A 17,807-nucleotide genomic window follows, 5' to 3' on the forward strand; every position below is an offset into this window, starting at 1 on the left:
TTACCGTAACGAAGTAAATCACATCGGTTCATATGAAGGCTGCAATTAGTTCATGAGCTGCAATGCTCTACAAAATCTTGTACGTTAACAAGCACTAAACTTTTCGATGACAACCAACTTCCCCAATAAATTAAATCCAGGGTTGCAAACTTTTATTTTTAGAAAACAAGTATATGATTCGATGTTCAATCTTTTGGTGTATGATCGTGAATAAGCAAATTGACCAAAAGAGGAAGAATAAAGGCAATAAAGATTGCTCTATATATACATAATCCTACAACACCCCATACCAAAATACATACATTTCTAGCATTCACTTATCATCCTTGAGGAGAATGAGGTTAAAAGTTAAACTAAAACCAGTGCCGACCAAAGTGGCTGCGCCTAAGAAACGAGAAAGCAGGAGGTGATGACCAAATTACTCAATAGCTAAGGCAAATGGCCTTCTGCAAATGGAACTTGTTACTCTTCTCAACTACAATCAGTCGGGAAATTATCTGAGATAAGAATTACAATTCGGCTTGAAAGGGTGTCGCCTGCTCAAGAAACTGTTCACAAACAGACTTTGAAAATCTGCAACGAGAAACGAAAACCAATTATTACAAGTATTTTGGTTTTGATAGGCAGTAACTAAAGGCATTTTACATTTTGCAGAAGGAAAAATTTAACAGCCAAACTGCCAGCACAAATGTAATTTAGAGCACGGAAAGGAAAATGGAGAATAAAGGTAAGCATTACCTTGACCAGAAGCACTTATTACTGAAGAATATACTGAACAGAGTTTATCGCATTCTGCTGTTGTTTAATTGATGGTTTCGGGGCAAGAGGACTGCAAATGAGCATATTGGAACTTAGTCCAGCAGTATCTTAAAATTGACTAGCCGAAAATGACCATGGCTTTAAACCATAAAAGTACCTTCAGAGATGCAGCAAAAGCTTTCTGGGGGGAAGATCGTCGCTGGGTCTGCTCTATTCTGGCAAGAAACGGCAAAAGCCAGGCAGTTTTTACTGTACAAAACAAGAACCAAACAATAGATTATTTTAGAGCCCGGCCGAGTTGACAGTTTCAAAGGGTAGACAATCTAAGCCTTCTAAAATACATATCACCGAGATGACTGTGATGCTCTATAATTTAAAGATCTAAACCATATTTCATACATAACAATTGAAAAACATACCTTGACCATGAAGGAATAAATTTACTATTCGGTATGACATTGTCATCATCGTCATTTTCATCATCTGATTCTTTGTATGGAGAGATGTCATAAGACTGCTCTTGACTTGTAATGCCAATTGAATTCTCCATTTCTTTGTCTAAATCGCTCGGTACCTTAAATATCACAGGAAGTATCAGCACAAGGCTTTACAGAGAAGGTAAAAGTGCACAAAAGTATTCAGCTATTCATGCATAAGAAAGCTTTCTACCAGTGGTTCAGATTTGAGTTTACATTAAGCTATTAGGAGTTTTAACATAGCAAAAGGGAAGGCCTCAAAAGAGTTAAAACCCAACAAGTTTAAAGGTCCCATGCAAACTACAACAAGAGAGGATTATAATTCATGCTACGCTCATGGTTTATCACTCTGCTCCAGACTATGCAAGTAAAAGCACTCAACATGCAAGTAGATCCTAACATATGGTGGGTATCGATTGTTAAAAAGTCACCAGCATTTACCTCTGCTTTATACCCATAATTACTCGAGGCCTCATGGAACTCTTCATGGACAATACTTTCTCTTCCGGCGTTGCTTATTGAAATCCTGGAAGTACTAGGCTGAGTCTCCGAAATATTTCTGGAATTGTCAAATCCCCTTTCTGCCTCCATCTTCTTATTTGCCGTTTCATCCTTAGATTTCTTACCGCCATGGCCTCTTCCATCCTGCACAAGGAAGCACAATGTAGAATGTGATACCTAACATTGCAAAAGGAAAATGTAACGAAATGAGGCAGAGCATAAAGAATCATACAATGGCCTGGCTTTTCATTTCATTCTCTACTTTTTCAGCAGGTAACTTGTATTCATGTTCTCTCTGCTGTCTACGGGCTTCAACACGCATTCTCTTTCTTTCCTTCTCCTTCCTTTCTTCCTCTTCCCTTTGTCTCTTCTTTGATGCCATATCAGCTTCTTTTTTCTTCCTCTCTTCTTCTTTCTTTTTTTTCTGCACCTCCAATTGCTTCATATTCTCCTGCTCCATTCTTGACCGCTCAAGTTTCAAGGCTTCCTTCTTCATCTTGCGTTCATTCTCTTTCTTTTCTGCAAGACGCTTTGCAGCTTCAGCTGCCTCCAGGGCCTTCACTTTGATGTCCCTCTTTCCTGCAAGAGAGCACAACTAGGTCAAAATACTGAATCAATTCATTGTGACCAAAACACAAGTGGTACATCACATGTTTTTATATTAGTGGTGGGAAATTTTATTTTTTAAGTTATTAACTTTTTAACACATATGTAACATCTCCCAGAATGCTCACAAGACATTCACAATGATACAATTAAAAAACAAATGAATCACTAGCAAGATCCTTACAACAAGTTGAAGTCACCTATAAATTTTTTTTGAAGGATAATAAGGCAACTCAATTTTCATGGGACTTTCAAATATGCACTTTAATTTTTACTAGATGATCCCAAACATGCATTACCAATTTACAACTCCAAACAAAACATTCCCTAATTCAGTTAAAAACAAAACCATTATCCATACTGTAACCCAGTTTAGACATACGATTATTATCCACACTCGAAAAACAATCATATGGAATATGTACAAGTAAGCAACATCCAAAGTTCAAGATTAAGATTACTAGTAAGAAATTACCTGTTACAACTGCAGCTGCTTGTTTCTGTTGAACAAGTGGAATGAAAGAAGTCATGCTGGACACGATATTGTTACGTTTTGGCTCCTGCTCTGACAAACTTGGACCACCTTTTCTCAAACTGGTTTTTCCAGATAATTTTGGTTTACTGAACCTGTTATGAAGTGATCCAGTAGTCCTCTTAATATCGTTTGTTGCTTGTGACATGCTCAGGTTCTCCTTATTGTTATATCTTCTCTTGCTGCTGTTTTGGATTCCAAGCCTCTGTTTGAAGCTCTTATGAGTGCCTGTAAAGCTGATTTCAGTATTCATGGAATCTAGGCTAAGTCTATCTGCATATGGTTCAGCTTTAGAAACTGATGCAGGAGGGTTTGGAATCTCAGTAATGTCAGCAAGGGGTACTCTTTGTATTGAGCTATTTAATGCATCTGAAACAATGCCACCTTGGAAAGTATCAGCTACCTCATCTGCATTCTCATTTTCTTCACTGATGCAGGGAAGCTCCAGATTTAAGCTTCCTTGCTTCCTTGAACTGCTAGTCCTTGAACCAGTTATATCCCAAAGTTTCCCAACTGGAGACAGATAAGGTTTCTTAGTATCCCAACTAGATTGACCACTATGATTTAATAGGCAATCAGAATAGGACCTTGCATAAAACGCCTGGCCAACTTCCTCACTCGAGCAACTATGACCATCCCTTAATTGCTTGACAGCATCATTCATGGTCCTCATATCCACACCCTCTAGAAGCCCAGTTGGAACAGACTGGTAGAGATTTGGAATATTATGCAACTTATATGAAGCAGAAGAGCATGCAACTGGAGTTTGCATGCAAGCAGATTGGCACAGCTGCTCCAGAATGCTGGCATGTTCAATTGTAGTGCTTGGAAGGTTCCACTCGTCAAAGCCAACTCCCTTTCCAGCAATGCTTGTTGGTTCATCATCTGTTTGCATAACGAACCCCTCAAGCTCAGGCTTTGTATCATCGACACCAATCAAATCCAAGGATTGGCTACGTGGAGATCCAAAATTACTGGTCCCTTCAAGATCAAATCTCATTTCCTGCATTTCTCTTCGAGCACAAGTCAAATGTTCAGCATGTCCTATTGTAAGATGATTCTCAAGAGTTAATGAAACAGTGTTCTCTTCTATGCATTGACTTCCTGAATCAACGATAATGCTTGGCGGATGTGCTGCTCCTGTTTCCTCCATCAAAGAATTTTGAGACCGGCCACCAGTCTGCTTCATCAAACTTAAGATTGATTCTTCAAATTCTTTATCCATGAAAGTGAAACATGCATTCCCACTTGTATTCCCGCATCCCAAGCTGATTCTACCCTGTCAGACACAACCTTATGCATTAGAAAAGATAAAATAAAAGTAGAAGAACAACCTGTCTGATATAAGAGAACAAGTATACAGACCTCAAATAAAACAAAACTACTAAATAGAGTAACATAGATGTAAGTGCCACAGCTTAGCCAAGAGAAAGACTGAGAGAGAGAGAGAGAGAGAGAGAGAGAGAGAGAGAGATCACTGCACAATTGAAAAGTACCTCTGTCATCTGTGCCTTAGGTGAAGATTCAGACCAATCTATCATGTGGGGATCCTCATTTTGATGTGTTTCTCCGACTGAGATTCTGCTGACATTTGATTTCACAACATCCTCCTGGGAAACTGAAAGTCCTTGAGATTCTAGCATGGCCTTTGGACTATGTTCTACACTTCCCAAGTTCCCACACGCAGAATCACTACTGACAGTGTAAAAGCCATGTTCTCTCAAGTCCAAGGAAGCAGGCAGGTAATCAGCTGTTTTATGCCCAGTCTTTCTTCGTTTATGCTGAGGGCATGAACCCTCCAAAAGAAAGTGATCTCTTGCCTTTGCTTCCTTCTTTTGGCAACTTTCATTAGTGATATGAGAATAATTAACCGATTCCAAGGGTTGATTTGCATGGTTAGACAGCCGAGGTGATATGCCAATAGAACCTGCAAGTGTACCGCCAGTTTTTCTGGCATTACTGGCTGAACCACTGACATTCAAAGAGCTCTCCTGTTGGCCAGAGCTTCTAGATCTTGCAGTTCTACTAGAGTTGATAGCAGTGCCTCCTTCCTTGCTTTGAAAATCACCTATTTTTGCCTCTTCCACTTCACAAGCACTTGTATCAGGAGGTTTGACCACATTCAGTTCATCACTAGTTTCACCCTGTCAAACACAACCTCATGCATTATAAACGATCAAATAAAAGTAGACAAGAAAATTACGAGCACAATTAAACAGAAAGTCTCAAATAGAAGAAGACTACTAAACAGAATATGGGCCACCACTTAGCCGAGAGAGAGCAAGAGAGATCACTGCATAACAGAAAAGTAAGTACCTCTTTAATCTGTGCCTTAGGTGAAGATTCAGAGCTCTCTATCATGTCGTGGTCCTCATGTCGAGGCGTTTCTTCAACTGGACTTCTACTAAGAATTGATTTTGCAACATCCTCCCGAGAAAGTGGGCCTTGAGATTCTAGTAAGGCCTTTGGACTATGCTCTACGCTTCCTGTGCTTCCACACAGAGACTCTCTATTGCCACTTTCTAGCAAAGTACTAGTACCTCCATCATTATGATCATAGGATGCCTCTTTAACTGATAGGACAGCATTTCCATTAGAGACACTTTTAGAATCCTCTGCAGGGGATTCAGATAAAGCACTCTGGAGGTCCTTTCCTTTGACTGAAACTTCCGGATCCCCCAGAAAATTCATTGGCAGGGATGAGTTACAGTCTTCTTGGTAATCGACAGTCATTCCTTCATCCCGTATATCTTCAGTGTGCATCAAGGAAAGAGAACTTTTCTCTGATGACCTTCCCTGCATTCCCTCTTTAAGAGGAGTATAACATCCATTCCTACAGGACTCTTCCACATCATCAAAATTAAGTTGCTTGGGATTCACAAACACATTACAATCAGCTGGCTGCCTTGAGGCTAAAACTTCCACTCCAACTTTAAGCCCAGTACCATCCAATTTTGATCCAGAACCTTCAACCGATACATCAGGATCAATTTCAGTTTCTCCACCAGTTGCAGCTTTAACAAATTCACTGGTTTGAGTACAAGGTACCTCTTTTACCATAGCACTTGATACATCCTGGTGCCTGATTCCTGCAGACCCACGAGTCAGTTTCTCTGACAAATGCTTGCTGTTGTTGTTGTTACTTGTCTTTCTACCAGCATAGTGATCTACATCATTTTCCTTGTCTGAAGAATCTGTTGAATTCTCCACAAACAGATCCTGATCACATTGAATTGGAACAGACCTTCCAGAAGATATTTGAGTTCTCTGTGAATCATGAGACTTTTTAGATGCAGCATATGTTGACTGATTAATTCTTTGACCAGATATATTGGCGATGGTGCCTTTCACTATTTTTTCAGTCCTACACACAGCTTGTGACCCAGTACTTCTGAAGACATACTCCCCAGAAGAATCCTCCTTACTTGAATGCTTTTCCCCATTTACTGCACAAAACTCAAGATTACTTTGAGCAGGTAGAGACCTTAAAATGGACACTTGAGACCCATGTGCATCATGGAAATCAGGATCTCCTGTAGTCCAACTTAAACGCTGAGGTGGCTGTGTTGACGTACCGGTGGAATGATGGATTGTACCGCCATCACCCTTCACAGACACACAGGTGGTATCTACCTTCGGAGAATTGTTAACATCGTTTGGGTTTCGGGAAGAACTTCTGGATCTTGTTATTCTGCCACTGTAATCACTGATTCCCTTGCCCCAGCACTCCCCCACTTTTGTTTTCGCTTCACAACTTCCATCAATAACATCACAAGATTTCACCACTTCCACCATTTCGTCAACATGTTTCGGATGTTGCAATGAATTTCTGACACCATCTTCACTTATGCTGTTAGATAAATGCTCCAACTTGGACATTTCATCAAGACAACTAGGTTCTTGACTAGCACTTCTAGATCTTGTTGTTCTCCCAGAGTACATGCTGCTTCCCTTTTCCTTGGTAAAATAATCACCTACTGTTGCTTCATTCTCTTGGCGACAATCATTAGTGATATGAAAGCAATTAACCAATTCCAACGGTTTATTTACATGGTTAGACTGCTGACCAGAGCTTCTAGATCTTGTAATTCTACCAGAGGAGATGCTAGTACCTCTTTCCTTGCTTCGAAACTTGCCTATTTTTGCTTCTTCCACTTCACATGCATAATCACTTGTCTCAGGAGGTTTGAATAAGTTCAGTTCATCAACATGGTCAGACTGTAGGGAAGATATCACACACCCAATTGTTCCACTAGCATACCCAATACCATTGTTCTTATCCAGTGAAAAGCATTTTTTGGCACTGTTGCGAATTTCCAACGCTTTTTGTCTGGATTTGGATCTCTGAACTCTAGCCAGTGATAGAGCTGGGTCATGGTAAATGTCAGAGGTTCTTGCATCCCTCTGATCTTCAGGAGATGTATTACTCAGATCCTCTTTTCTCGGATCTTGAGGAACACTGTTGGAGGAACTTGCGGCATTACTAACAGGGCATTGTGGCAAAGTTGATACCACATCTCCTGCACCTCTAGCTGGTGATAGAGCTGGATCATGGTAAATGTCTGAGATTCTTGCATCCCTCACATCTTCTGGAGATGTAACACTAGGATCCTTTTCCCTCACATCTTGAGGAACGCTTTTGGATACACGCCCAGCATTACCTACGGAGCAATGTGGCAAAACTGACACCTCATCTCCAGCACCAAAACCTTTGTCCAAACCATGAAATTCAGTGCACAAACCATTTGGTAGCTCCCCACTGACAGTTGTGGGAGCTGGCTTGTCAAACACAGAACAGTGACTACTAAAAGGGATCATAGGCAGCGCGCCATGGAGTGGAACTCCGGAATTCAGCTCTTGTTTGTTCAACACTGTGATGAACAAATCAAAAGATACTTAATTAAGCCATGCAGACATTGTACATGCATACATACATTACACATACAGCATACAAATGTGCGTGTGTGTGCAGTATTCCTCGCCATATTCCATTAATGAATCGTTTGAATTGAAAATATATCCCAAATATAAAAATTACAAGCAGGCAAACAGAGGATTAAGAAAGCCAAAACGGTCCGAATTACACCAATAAAAAATGCAATGCAGACAACCAAAGTTTCATTTCTTCGTCATCTAAAAACGTAATTCCCACTAAAACCGAAGCAAAAAAGTTAACAATATTATTCAAACCATGCCCTCAAAAAGTACACAAATACACAATGCAATGTGCAAAGCCTAGGTTTCATTTCTTCATCATCCAATCACGCAATTCCCCCCAAAACCTAAACAAAATAGCAAATTTGAAATCGAAAGCAGCAAAGTTCAATATTTTTATCCAAACAATGTGGAAAACCTAGGTTCCGTTTCTTCATCATCTAAGAACGCAATTCCCCCTAAAACCAAAACAAAACAGCAAACTTCGCAGTCGAAAGCAGCAACATTCAACATTTTTATCCAAACAATGTGGAAAACCTAGGGCTTTACAGAAATGATAAAAAAGGAAAATACACTCTCAGGGACAGTTTGGTTGAAATTAATACGAAAAAAACGCATGACGGATTTAAACTGACGGAGATTAAGGTCGGAAAGTAGTACCATTGTTGGGGTCGGTGGAGGAGCAAAGCCAGGGAGGAGGGGCGATTCCGTCTATTAGGCATTTGGAGGCGAGGTGTTGCTCGAAGAGTAAAGCCTGCTGCTTTGCTTGGTTAACAATCCATTTCTTCCGCTCGAAGATCTGCACCAACAGCTTCTCCATCGTCGCCGATTTCAAACTTCGACCATGGATTCAGATTCACCGAGTTGCAGAAAGAGCTAGAGAGAGAGAGGAGAGAGAGGGAGATGGGTGTTTTTAGCGCGGCTTGGTTTTCAAATTTTCTATAACAAGTGGTCCACCAAGCCCAATAAAAAGTACCCAAAACCCAAGCCCACGACCCGCCTCCGAACCCGCTCCCGGGTGCTCCGTCTTCTTCCCCAAACCCCAACTCTCTCTGTTCGACTGTCAACCAAAACCCTAAAGCCCTCCTATTCCCGGACAAGGCTTCTCTATCTCTGCAACCAAACACCACTCTCCGGTCTCATTTATCTGTCCACATCCAATGCCGCCGAACGACGGCTTTCGGTTCACTTCGTCTCCCTCCGCCAAAGTCCCACGCCCTCCCAAACATCGACACGTGGACCCTCCATTTCTGTTCGCCAAAACCAGAAACTCGTTTGCCCAACTCATCAACTCGCTCAGGACTCGTTCGCCTTTCCCAAAGTTCCCACCTTTGCCTATTCTCTGCTGGGCGTCGCTGTCACTGAGTCGGGGGTCTCCCGAATCAGCGGAGTCCGAGTCGCGGAACCGGAATGCGGACCGGAGCCAGTTCGTCGGGAAGTCGCCGCTTTTATGCTCGGCGTCGCTGTCTCTGGCTCGGCCGGACGAGACGACTCAGTCGCAGCAGAAGGGACACTCGTCGAGTCGGCACGATGAGGAGAGGGTTCTGATAAGCGAGGTGCTGGTGAGGAACAAGGACGGAGAGGAGCTGGAGAGGAAGGACCTCGAAATGGAGGCTTTGGCGGCTCTCAAGGCGTGCCGAGCGAACTCGGCGCTTACTGTGCGGGAGGTCCAGGAGGACGTGCATAGGATCATCGATAGCGGCTATTTCTGCTCTTGCATGCCCGTTGCTGTCGATACAAGGGACGGCATCAGATTGATCTTTCAGGTATCCACATTGTATCTGCATTGTTATGGAATTGAATTTAGTTATCTGTTTTTCGTTTTCGATTCTAGTGAAGAACTTTGACAAGCATTAGTCTTTATTAATCGCATTGGTTTTGCATTCACTTTTTTCGTCAAATTTATGTTCTTTTAGTTGTGTTTATGATATTATGCTAATTATCAAGCTGCGCGTGCATTGTTGTATTATGGTTTAGGGTTGAATCTGTATGTCCCATGATCATTTCAATTTTTTCTTAGAATCCGCGTCTTTAAACTAAACGAGTGATTTGGCTGCTCCAAGAAAGAAAATTGAAAATAGAGAGTTAGCAGTCATCGATTTGTGTAATTGTTTCGTAGGTGATAAAAACTCGGGTCATAATAATGTATCGAAACATGTTTCCTATTGGACGTAAGTATGACTGATAGTATATATTCTTTGACTGGAGCTAGGTAAAACCAAACCAGGAATTCCAAGGGCTAGTATGTGAAGGAGCAAATGTTCTTCCAGCAAAGTTTCTGAAGGATGCATTCTGTGATGGATATGGTTGGTTTTTCTTCATTGCTCTTACATGGTTACGGGTGTGTGTGTGCGCGCATGCATATGTTATTGAAAGATCATTTGCACCTCTCTGGTGGTGCCACTTTCATGACATGGGAGGCCTATATTGATTTTCGGTTTTGGTGTCAAGTTGTGCAGGAAAAGTTATTAATCTTAAGCATTTGAATGAAGTAATATCTTCCATCAATGATTGGTACATGGATCGGGGACTTTTTGCCATGGTTGGTTACGCTCTTATGAATTTTCCAATTGTTTTCTTTATAATTTCAAAATGTATAAAGTTGTAATTAATTTTTCTAGTGCTATAGAGTGTAGAATTGGTTCAGTGTAGGATTCTACTGCCCCTTGTTTGCGATCAAGTTTTTTTCTTAATAGTATATAATTGTTCTCTCAATTACATTTTAGGTTTCAGCTGTTGAGATTCTCTCAGGTGGTATTCTTAAGTTACAAGTATCAGAAACTGAGGTCAATAATATCTCCATACGATTCCTTGACAGGAAGACGTAAGCTCCTGCTTTAATTGAGTTTTCATTTACAGATAAACTTGAAATTAGAAGTTTCGTGGAAAGGTGGCAACTACTGCATTTCTTCACTAATTTTCCTTCTCTCTTTTTAGGGGTGAACCAACCATAGGGAAGACAAAGCCTGAAACGATACTTCGCCAACTTACTACCAAGAAGGGCCAGGTACTGTTGCATACACACAGCGATAAATTTTAGTTGATATTCGGGAACACTGTGTTTACATTCGGGATTTCCTATGTAGGTCTACAGTATGCTACAGGGAAAAAGAGATGTGGAGACTGTATTGACTATGGGACTCATGGAAGATGTTAGCATCATACCCCAACCAGCAGGTGGAAAAGGAAATTTCAGTTTTATTATTTTTAGGCAAATAATTTTGTTTGAAATTATATTTCAGAATGTTAGGTTATTTTCAATTTTCATAATAGTCAGCACCTAAGAATGTTGCTTATGCGGAAACTTATGAAATCAAATATTTACAAATAGAAACATTATCTGGTGCATAATATTATAATAATTTTCTGGTGTTGCGAATTCTGTGATGTAGACTTGTATACACTGATGGAGTACTCTGTAGTCTTAGATAGGGGTTAATGTTCAACAAACCCATTAGTTTTCTCTCGGCAAGTGGAACTTTTCTGTTAGAGAGGGATAACAGTCTACTGTGATTGTCCTCATTTCGGTAGGATTCTGGTAGCCTTGAATCCTAATAGTCACATCAATATGGTCATCCATGGTAGACTGCTCTCTGAGCTTTCAACCCTTTATAGGACTAATGATGTCCGACATTGGCATTTATGCTTATGGCCCCATCTGTATCTGTAGAAATGATGCTAATTATTTATACATGTTTGTGTGATGATATTGATCGTAATTGAATGCTTTAAATAATGAAAAATTGTAGATGCTGGTAAGGTTGATATCACAATGAATGTTGTTGAGCGGCCAAGTGGAGGGTTTTCTGCTGGTGGTGGTATATCAAGTGGGTAAGTCAAATTAGTGGAAAATGCAAATTGTAATCTTTGAGTTTATGTTTCAGATATTGTGGTACAAAATTTTTAACTTCTATTCTTTAATTTCAGAATTACAAGCGGCCCTCTATCAGGACTCATTGGAAGGTAATCTTACTGCATGAGTAGTTTTCCAGTTTTAGATGCTTCGCTCTATTCCTTTCTCCAGTTTACATGCTTCATTCTTTTTCTGTTTCCCAGTTTGCATGCTTTCTTCTTTTTCAGTTCCCCAGTTTCCATGCTTAATATTGACGACATAGTCGGATGAGTTATTCATGATGTTATGTGTGTGCATTAAGTATATTCATTTTTGGGTTGATTATGTGTTTGGCAAATTAAATGTGGGCTGATTAGATTCTGATTTGACTTTAATCAGAAATTGATAATTATCTAGTTTTGTGCCTTTATGGATTGGAACAAAGCATGTCAAGCTTCTGGACCATTTGCATCAGTCTGAAATCCTTTTGTTGACAGACTTTGACATAGGGAAGAGCCTGGCTTTCTGAAACTTAAAATGGTAAATATGTAGGTGAACAAAAATTTTAGACTGATACTCGAAGGGAGTACCTGTACGAGATTATGTAGCATCAGAGCTTACTAAAACTGGTTACGATAATTAACCCTTGCGAGTTGATAGTAATACAGCTGTGTGAGTATTTAACAATTTGCATTGTAACATTAAATACTTAGATTGTCAGGGTACTAACAATCCTAACTGTTTAACAGTGGTGGTGTTACATTTTTAACGTATAGATCTCCTCATATGCATTTATATTATTTGCTTTCGCAAAAATATTTATTCAATTATCTGATATCTAATTTTTCAAAAGAACAAGGAAATGCTAATCTATTACTATCAATGTTGTGAGTGTCATATATTTCTGCATATACCTAAAGACATACATGTGTCCCTGCACAAGTAGTGTTTGCTTTGCCCAAGTCAGCTAGTGTTCCACTCGATTTTTGAAATTTTAAGACTAAATCATTACAGTTTCCCATAAGTTTTTTGTTTTTCTTGCAGCTTTGCATATTCTCATAGGAATCTCTTTGGAAGAAACCAAAAGCTACATGTTTCTTTAGAGAGGGGCCAGATAGACTCAATTTTTCGCATAAACTACTCAGATCCATGGATTGCGGGAGATGATAAGCGGACATCCAGGACCATAATGGTTCAGGTAGTTTAATGTTATTTTGTATCAACTATTATCATATGTTCCTTCTAACTACTTCAAAATTCTCGATGCTTAGACCCTTGACTGATTCTTCTTCTGCTAGAATTCCAGAACCCCTGGAACACTCATCCATAACCAACTAGATGGTAGTAAGTTGACCATTGCTCGCATCACAGCAGGTATCGAGTACAGCCGACCAATAAGACCAAAGCTGAGTGGAACAGCTGGGCTTATCTTTCAGGTACTTGTGGTTTTATCATCGCCCCTGTGGTTAGGTTTTCTGGGTTTGCTTGGATACCTTTTAATACTGGGTGGTTGTCACTTGTAGGGTTCCTTATAAGATTATGTTGACTTGATTGTGTTTTATTTATACTTACAACTGCCATATTCTGGACTATTGTTCCAGCATGCTGGTGCTCATGATGAGAAAGGAAATCCTATTATCAAGGATTTCTACGGCAGTCCTCTAACTGCAAGGTACGTGAGTCTCAAATCAGATAATACCAAACTAATTCAGTTCGGTTTCTTTTCTCGGTACAAATTTAGTTTGGTTGCCATATCTTAGTATAGATTTTTCTGTGACCCATACTTCTAATCTTCTAGCTCTTTGTTTACCATTTCTCTGTTGTAGTGGCAATACCCATGATGATGTGCTACTTGCTAAACTTGAGAGTGTCTACACGGGTTCTGGTGACCGTGGGTCGTCAATGGTTAGTCAACCTGAGTGTGTTCACAATTGTAACCCCCACAACTCCTTTTTCTGATCGTCCACTGTATTTTGATACTCATTTTTGGGTCCTTTTGCAGTGTGTATTCAACATGGAACAAGGACTTCCTGTTTTGCCTGAATGGTTGTATTTCAACAGAATAAATGCTCGTGCGAGGAAAGACGTTGAACTTGGCCCTACCCGTGTTCTTGCAAGGTATGACCAATCTGTATTTGTAGACAGTTGGAGCAATCTAATCACAAAACATATCTTTCCCCCAATCCTCCCCCACCTCACTTTTGTAATTGTAGCTTTGAATTCAAGCTAATGATACTCTCATTTGGTTTTTGACTTTGATATGCTTTGCCCTGCTAGTTTGTCTGGTGGCCATGTGGTTGGTAACTTCCCACCGCATGAAGCATTTGCGATCGGTGGAACAAATAGTGTAAGAGGTTACGAAGAAGGTGCTGTGGGCTCTGGTAGATCTTATGCAGTTGGCTCTGGAGAAATTTCTTTTCCAATGGTATGTAGTGCAAACAGCCTTAGTGCACTCACAACATCTGATACTGTATGCAACTGCCACACCACCCCACCCCCCCCCCCCCCCCCCCCTCAATTATTCATGTGAATTTGTACACTTGAAGAGAGAATTGATTCCTTGATCCGTCATCATGTCCCGGCCTGTTTTCACAGATAGGGCCGGTTGGAGGAGTCATTTTTGCTGACTATGGCACCGATCTTGGGTCAGGCCCCACCGTGCCTGGTATGTTGCTCTTTAGTTTAAATTACTGTTCACAATTGGATCCTTGGAACGATCACTTATGCATACATGTTCAGACTGTTGTCCGCATTTGAATGCGTATTCACCTTTGATTATCAGCCTTGCCATCTGCTCCTCACAGGCAATGTTCTTAGAGGTTGTTATATTCTGTTTTGATCAGGTGATCCCGCGGGGGCTCGTCTTAAGCCTGGAAGTGGGTACGGATATGGATTTGGCATCAGACTGGACTCACCGTTGGGGCCTCTTCGCCTTGAATACGCATTCAACGATAAGCATAGAAAGAGATTTCACTTTGGCATTGGACATCGGAACTAGGGCATCCTGTTATCTTTTAGGTTCCATGTCTTCTAATTCTTCTATTGTATTTGTTTCTGGGGTTGTACTTGTACATGCTGCTTTTCTTCGCCTGGTGTTTCAGTTTTCATCTTATAATTTTCGTGTTTGCCTAACACTTTACCTCACCAAACAACTAAGCCAGGCCACCAAACAGGCCTTTTGGGCTTTAGATACTTGGGTTGACCCGAGCCCAATTCGAAATAAGAAAGTTCAAAACTAGGTTTCCCCATCTCAGTTCGCATTTTTCATGGTGTGTTTACTTTTGATTACGAAGTGTCTATATTTTCATAGGAAATAAGGAATTCGACACCTATTATGGAGGAATTACTATTTGGGAGATGATATCTTGATTAACAACAACAAAGTCTTATCCTACTAAGTAGGGTGGGCTATATGAACTCTAGAATGTAGTTGTGCTCAGTTTCGTACGAGCTCCTCCGTTAGCTCTAGTACTCTATGTTTTTTCTTAAGAGTTTCTTTCCAAGTCTTCCTAGGTCATCTTTTCTACCTCTTTTGTCTCGAGTCTTTATCTCATGATCGCGTTTTATAACTAGATCATTTGTAGGTCTTCGGTTCACTTATCATAACTATCTTAATTGATTTTTCCTCATCTTATCTTCAATTGTGGCTACTCCCTTTACCTCTGATAACCTCATTCTTAATTATGTCATTTCTTGTGTGCCCACACATCCAACGAAACATTCTTAGGGAGATGATATCTTGATTCTCATAAATATAGAATAAACGAAGTGAAAAGGAAAAACGAATTACTGAGATTCAAAATAAAAGATTTAATAACTGTGAAAATTGAACTTAATGCTAAAACACACATATCACTTAGTGTTACTTAATATTGAAGCCACACCCACAATTTGGAAAGAAAGGAATAGGACTTTGGAGCTAGAAAATAAGATATAATGGCATGAAAACTATTAGTACTATTGCACTTCTAGCTTCAATTGCTTGAAGAATGACAATCATCCATTTGTCCCCTCCTAACCCTTGTTATTGCTCGCAGATGACAGATATCAATCAATATGCTCAACCCACGTTGTAAGTAGTGATGCTAATGATAGTCACTTTCATGCATGTGGGTGCACGAGAGTAACTATTGGTTACTAACACAAGTAAATTTGACAATGAACCAATGACTGACAATCACATATGCGCATGTTCTTATTGGTAGCCCGCCTTATACATGGCCTTCCTTCCAAATGATTGAAGGTCCCACTATCGAAATGCGACTTTGAATGCCATTCATTCATCCACCCTCTCTACTTGTACTCGAAATGCATATGGGAACTAGTAAGTATCTAGATACCAAATTGGAGTGTGATGTGGGTAGCCATACTGCTCTGAAATTGCAGCAAATTTGTTTCCATCCATTTATGTTCCTTTGTACTTTTTCCCAATGACATTTCACAAGTATCTTCTTCTAACAGTTGCCATACAAAACGTGATATAGAGATCATCTATAAGCATAAGAAAAACATTGAACACCTCAATGAACTACTAAGAAAAACATTGAACACCTTAATGAACATCTACATGTAACTCATGAAATGTGGGTCGAGGGAATCACCTCGCCTAATAGGTTCAATGGAACAAAATCTTACAATCGGGTCACATGATAAGTGGTATAAATACAAGAAGATATATTATTGGTGACACAACAATTCTTTCTAGATGAATTGAAGCTAATTATTAAATCATTCCATTTCATGTTTTCTACATCGATAAAATGTAAATAAAGGTAACACTTGCATAATCTATTATATATCTGTGATGAAATCCAAAATTTATGCAAATTAACAAGTTTGCTTTAATCTAATATCGATCATAAGCCATCTCCACCTTTAATTGGATGGCCACAAGTCTTGTTCTTCTGTTTTTGCAATCAATTAGGTTGTCACAATCACTACTATTTATGATATATATTTTTTGGTAAAAAAGAAAAGGACTAGCTATTCTTAAAGTTGATACGGGATTTTAGTATGCTTAGATGTATTATATACTGATATCTTAGTGATTAAATTATTGGTTAAGAATTCAATCACTAAAATATAATGACCAGAGTTTGCGTCAATCTAATATCTATCATAAGCCATCTCCATGTTTAATTGGATGGCCACAAGTGCATGCTAGAATTTTTGCTTTCTTGTTATAGTAATTAATTAATCAATTGACTCACGACAAGAAATTTTGACAAATGCCAATACCAGTGTCGGCTCAATACGTAGACAATGTTTAATTTACCCATACTATTTATAAATGAATGAGAGAGAGAGAGAGATAGAGGAACAGTAACGTTGTTGTAGTGTTGTTGTGCATGTAAAAGCATGAAACAGGGAAACAGAGATGAGCTGAGGACAATCTCTCTTATCTCTCTCTCTCCTCGTTGGGAGTCAAGTTAGCCGACCATGGCCCGCCCATCAAAGCAAATGCTGGGTTTGGATCCAAACCATTTGTTTCCCAAAACCACAGAAAATTATAACCAAAATAATATCATTGTATATATTCTTATAAATTATTAAAAATGATATAGTAGCTTCTGTGCATGCAAATTGCAATGGATGGTTGTACAATGTTACAATCTCTCTCTCTCTCTCTCTCTTTCTCTCTCTCACATGAATGAGGAGCAGGAGGAATGCGATTATGGGGGACAACCTCCACAACCCTAATTACCAACTTTGTCTTTTGCCTTATTTTTCCTTTCTTTTCTTATCCTTCATCACAGTTGAGTATCTTGGGTTGTTGAGAGGTAATTTTCTTCTTTTTTCACATAGCTGGTAGTATTTACACATAATTGTATGAAAAATGCTAAAGAAATCAACTTCTTAGATTATATTTTGTAAACCACAAAATATTTGATGATTAGACTCAACACAAAAATCCCTTAACAGACTTTTTTTTAATAATTTAAAGAAGAAATAAAATCATCAACGATCACATCATATGATTTAAAAATATTATCTAAATAGATAATTTCTTTAGCATTACCCCGTTTGTACACTGTTCAACAAATGACTTGTCCTTTCAAGTCCCAAGATTATCTCTCTCTCTTCTTTAGCATATTTTGTCACTGTTTAGTCACACCTCACAAGTGATTTCTTGTCTCCCCTTTTTACTCAGTTGGGTTGCTTTATC

At 39.5% G+C, this 17,807-nt stretch overlaps 2 protein-coding genes across 2 annotated transcripts; one reads left to right on the plus strand and one right to left on the minus strand.

Moving 5' to 3' along the window:
- Positions 1 to 1,579: 1,579 nt before the first annotated feature.
- LOC137743227 (uncharacterized) lies at positions 1,580 to 8,658 on the minus strand. Its single transcript, XM_068483106.1, has 7 exons — positions 8,470 to 8,658; positions 5,191 to 7,745; positions 4,371 to 5,018; positions 2,818 to 4,153; positions 1,969 to 2,315; positions 1,677 to 1,880; positions 1,580 to 1,594 (listed from the first exon to the last, which is right to left on the minus strand). Exons 1-7 carry the CDS (start codon positions 8,627 to 8,629, stop codon positions 1,580 to 1,582), a joined length of 5,265 nt encoding a protein of 1,754 aa, XP_068339207.1. The 5' UTR covers positions 8,630 to 8,658.
- Positions 8,659 to 8,814: 156 nt separating this feature from the next.
- Positions 8,815 to 14,889, plus strand: LOC137743269 (outer envelope protein 80, chloroplastic-like). Its single transcript, XM_068483137.1, has 16 exons — positions 8,815 to 9,575; positions 10,022 to 10,115; positions 10,269 to 10,351; positions 10,536 to 10,633; positions 10,747 to 10,816; positions 10,896 to 10,986; positions 11,559 to 11,640; positions 11,737 to 11,772; positions 12,686 to 12,839; positions 12,940 to 13,077; positions 13,243 to 13,313; positions 13,468 to 13,546; positions 13,644 to 13,759; positions 13,919 to 14,066; positions 14,237 to 14,306; positions 14,485 to 14,889. The coding sequence occupies exons 1-16, from the start codon at positions 8,970 to 8,972 to the stop codon at positions 14,637 to 14,639; spliced, it is 2,091 nt and encodes a 696-aa protein (XP_068339238.1). The 5' UTR covers positions 8,815 to 8,969; the 3' UTR covers positions 14,640 to 14,889.
- The last annotated feature ends 2,918 nt before the right edge of the window (positions 14,890 to 17,807 follow it).

Source organism: Pyrus communis, chromosome 8, assembly GCF_963583255.1.
Source record: "Pyrus communis chromosome 8, drPyrComm1.1, whole genome shotgun sequence".
Classification (NCBI taxonomy): domain Eukaryota; kingdom Viridiplantae; phylum Streptophyta; class Magnoliopsida; order Rosales; family Rosaceae; genus Pyrus; species Pyrus communis.

Coding starts and splice junctions, on each gene's coding strand:
- LOC137743269 (XM_068483137.1), top strand. CDS start 8,970: ATGCCGCCGAACGACGGCTTTCGGTTCACTTCGTCTCCCTCCGCCAAA. Junction 10,116..10,268: donor TGCATTCTGTGATGGATATG/GTTGGTTTTTCT, acceptor CAAGTTGTGCAG/GAAAAGTTATTAATCTTAAG. Junction 13,547..13,643: donor GTGACCGTGGGTCGTCAATG/GTTAGTCAACCT, acceptor GTCCTTTTGCAG/TGTGTATTCAACATGGAACA.
- LOC137743227 (XM_068483106.1), bottom strand. CDS start 8,629: ATGGAGAAGCTGTTGGTGCAGATCTTCGAGCGGAAGAAATGGATTGTT. Junction 4,154..4,370: donor CTAAGGCACAGATGACAGAG/GTACTTTTCAAT, acceptor TGTGTCTGACAG/GGTAGAATCAGCTTGGGATG. Junction 1,881..1,968: donor AAATGAAAAGCCAGGCCATT/GTATGATTCTTT, acceptor TTCCTTGTGCAG/GATGGAAGAGGCCATGGCGG.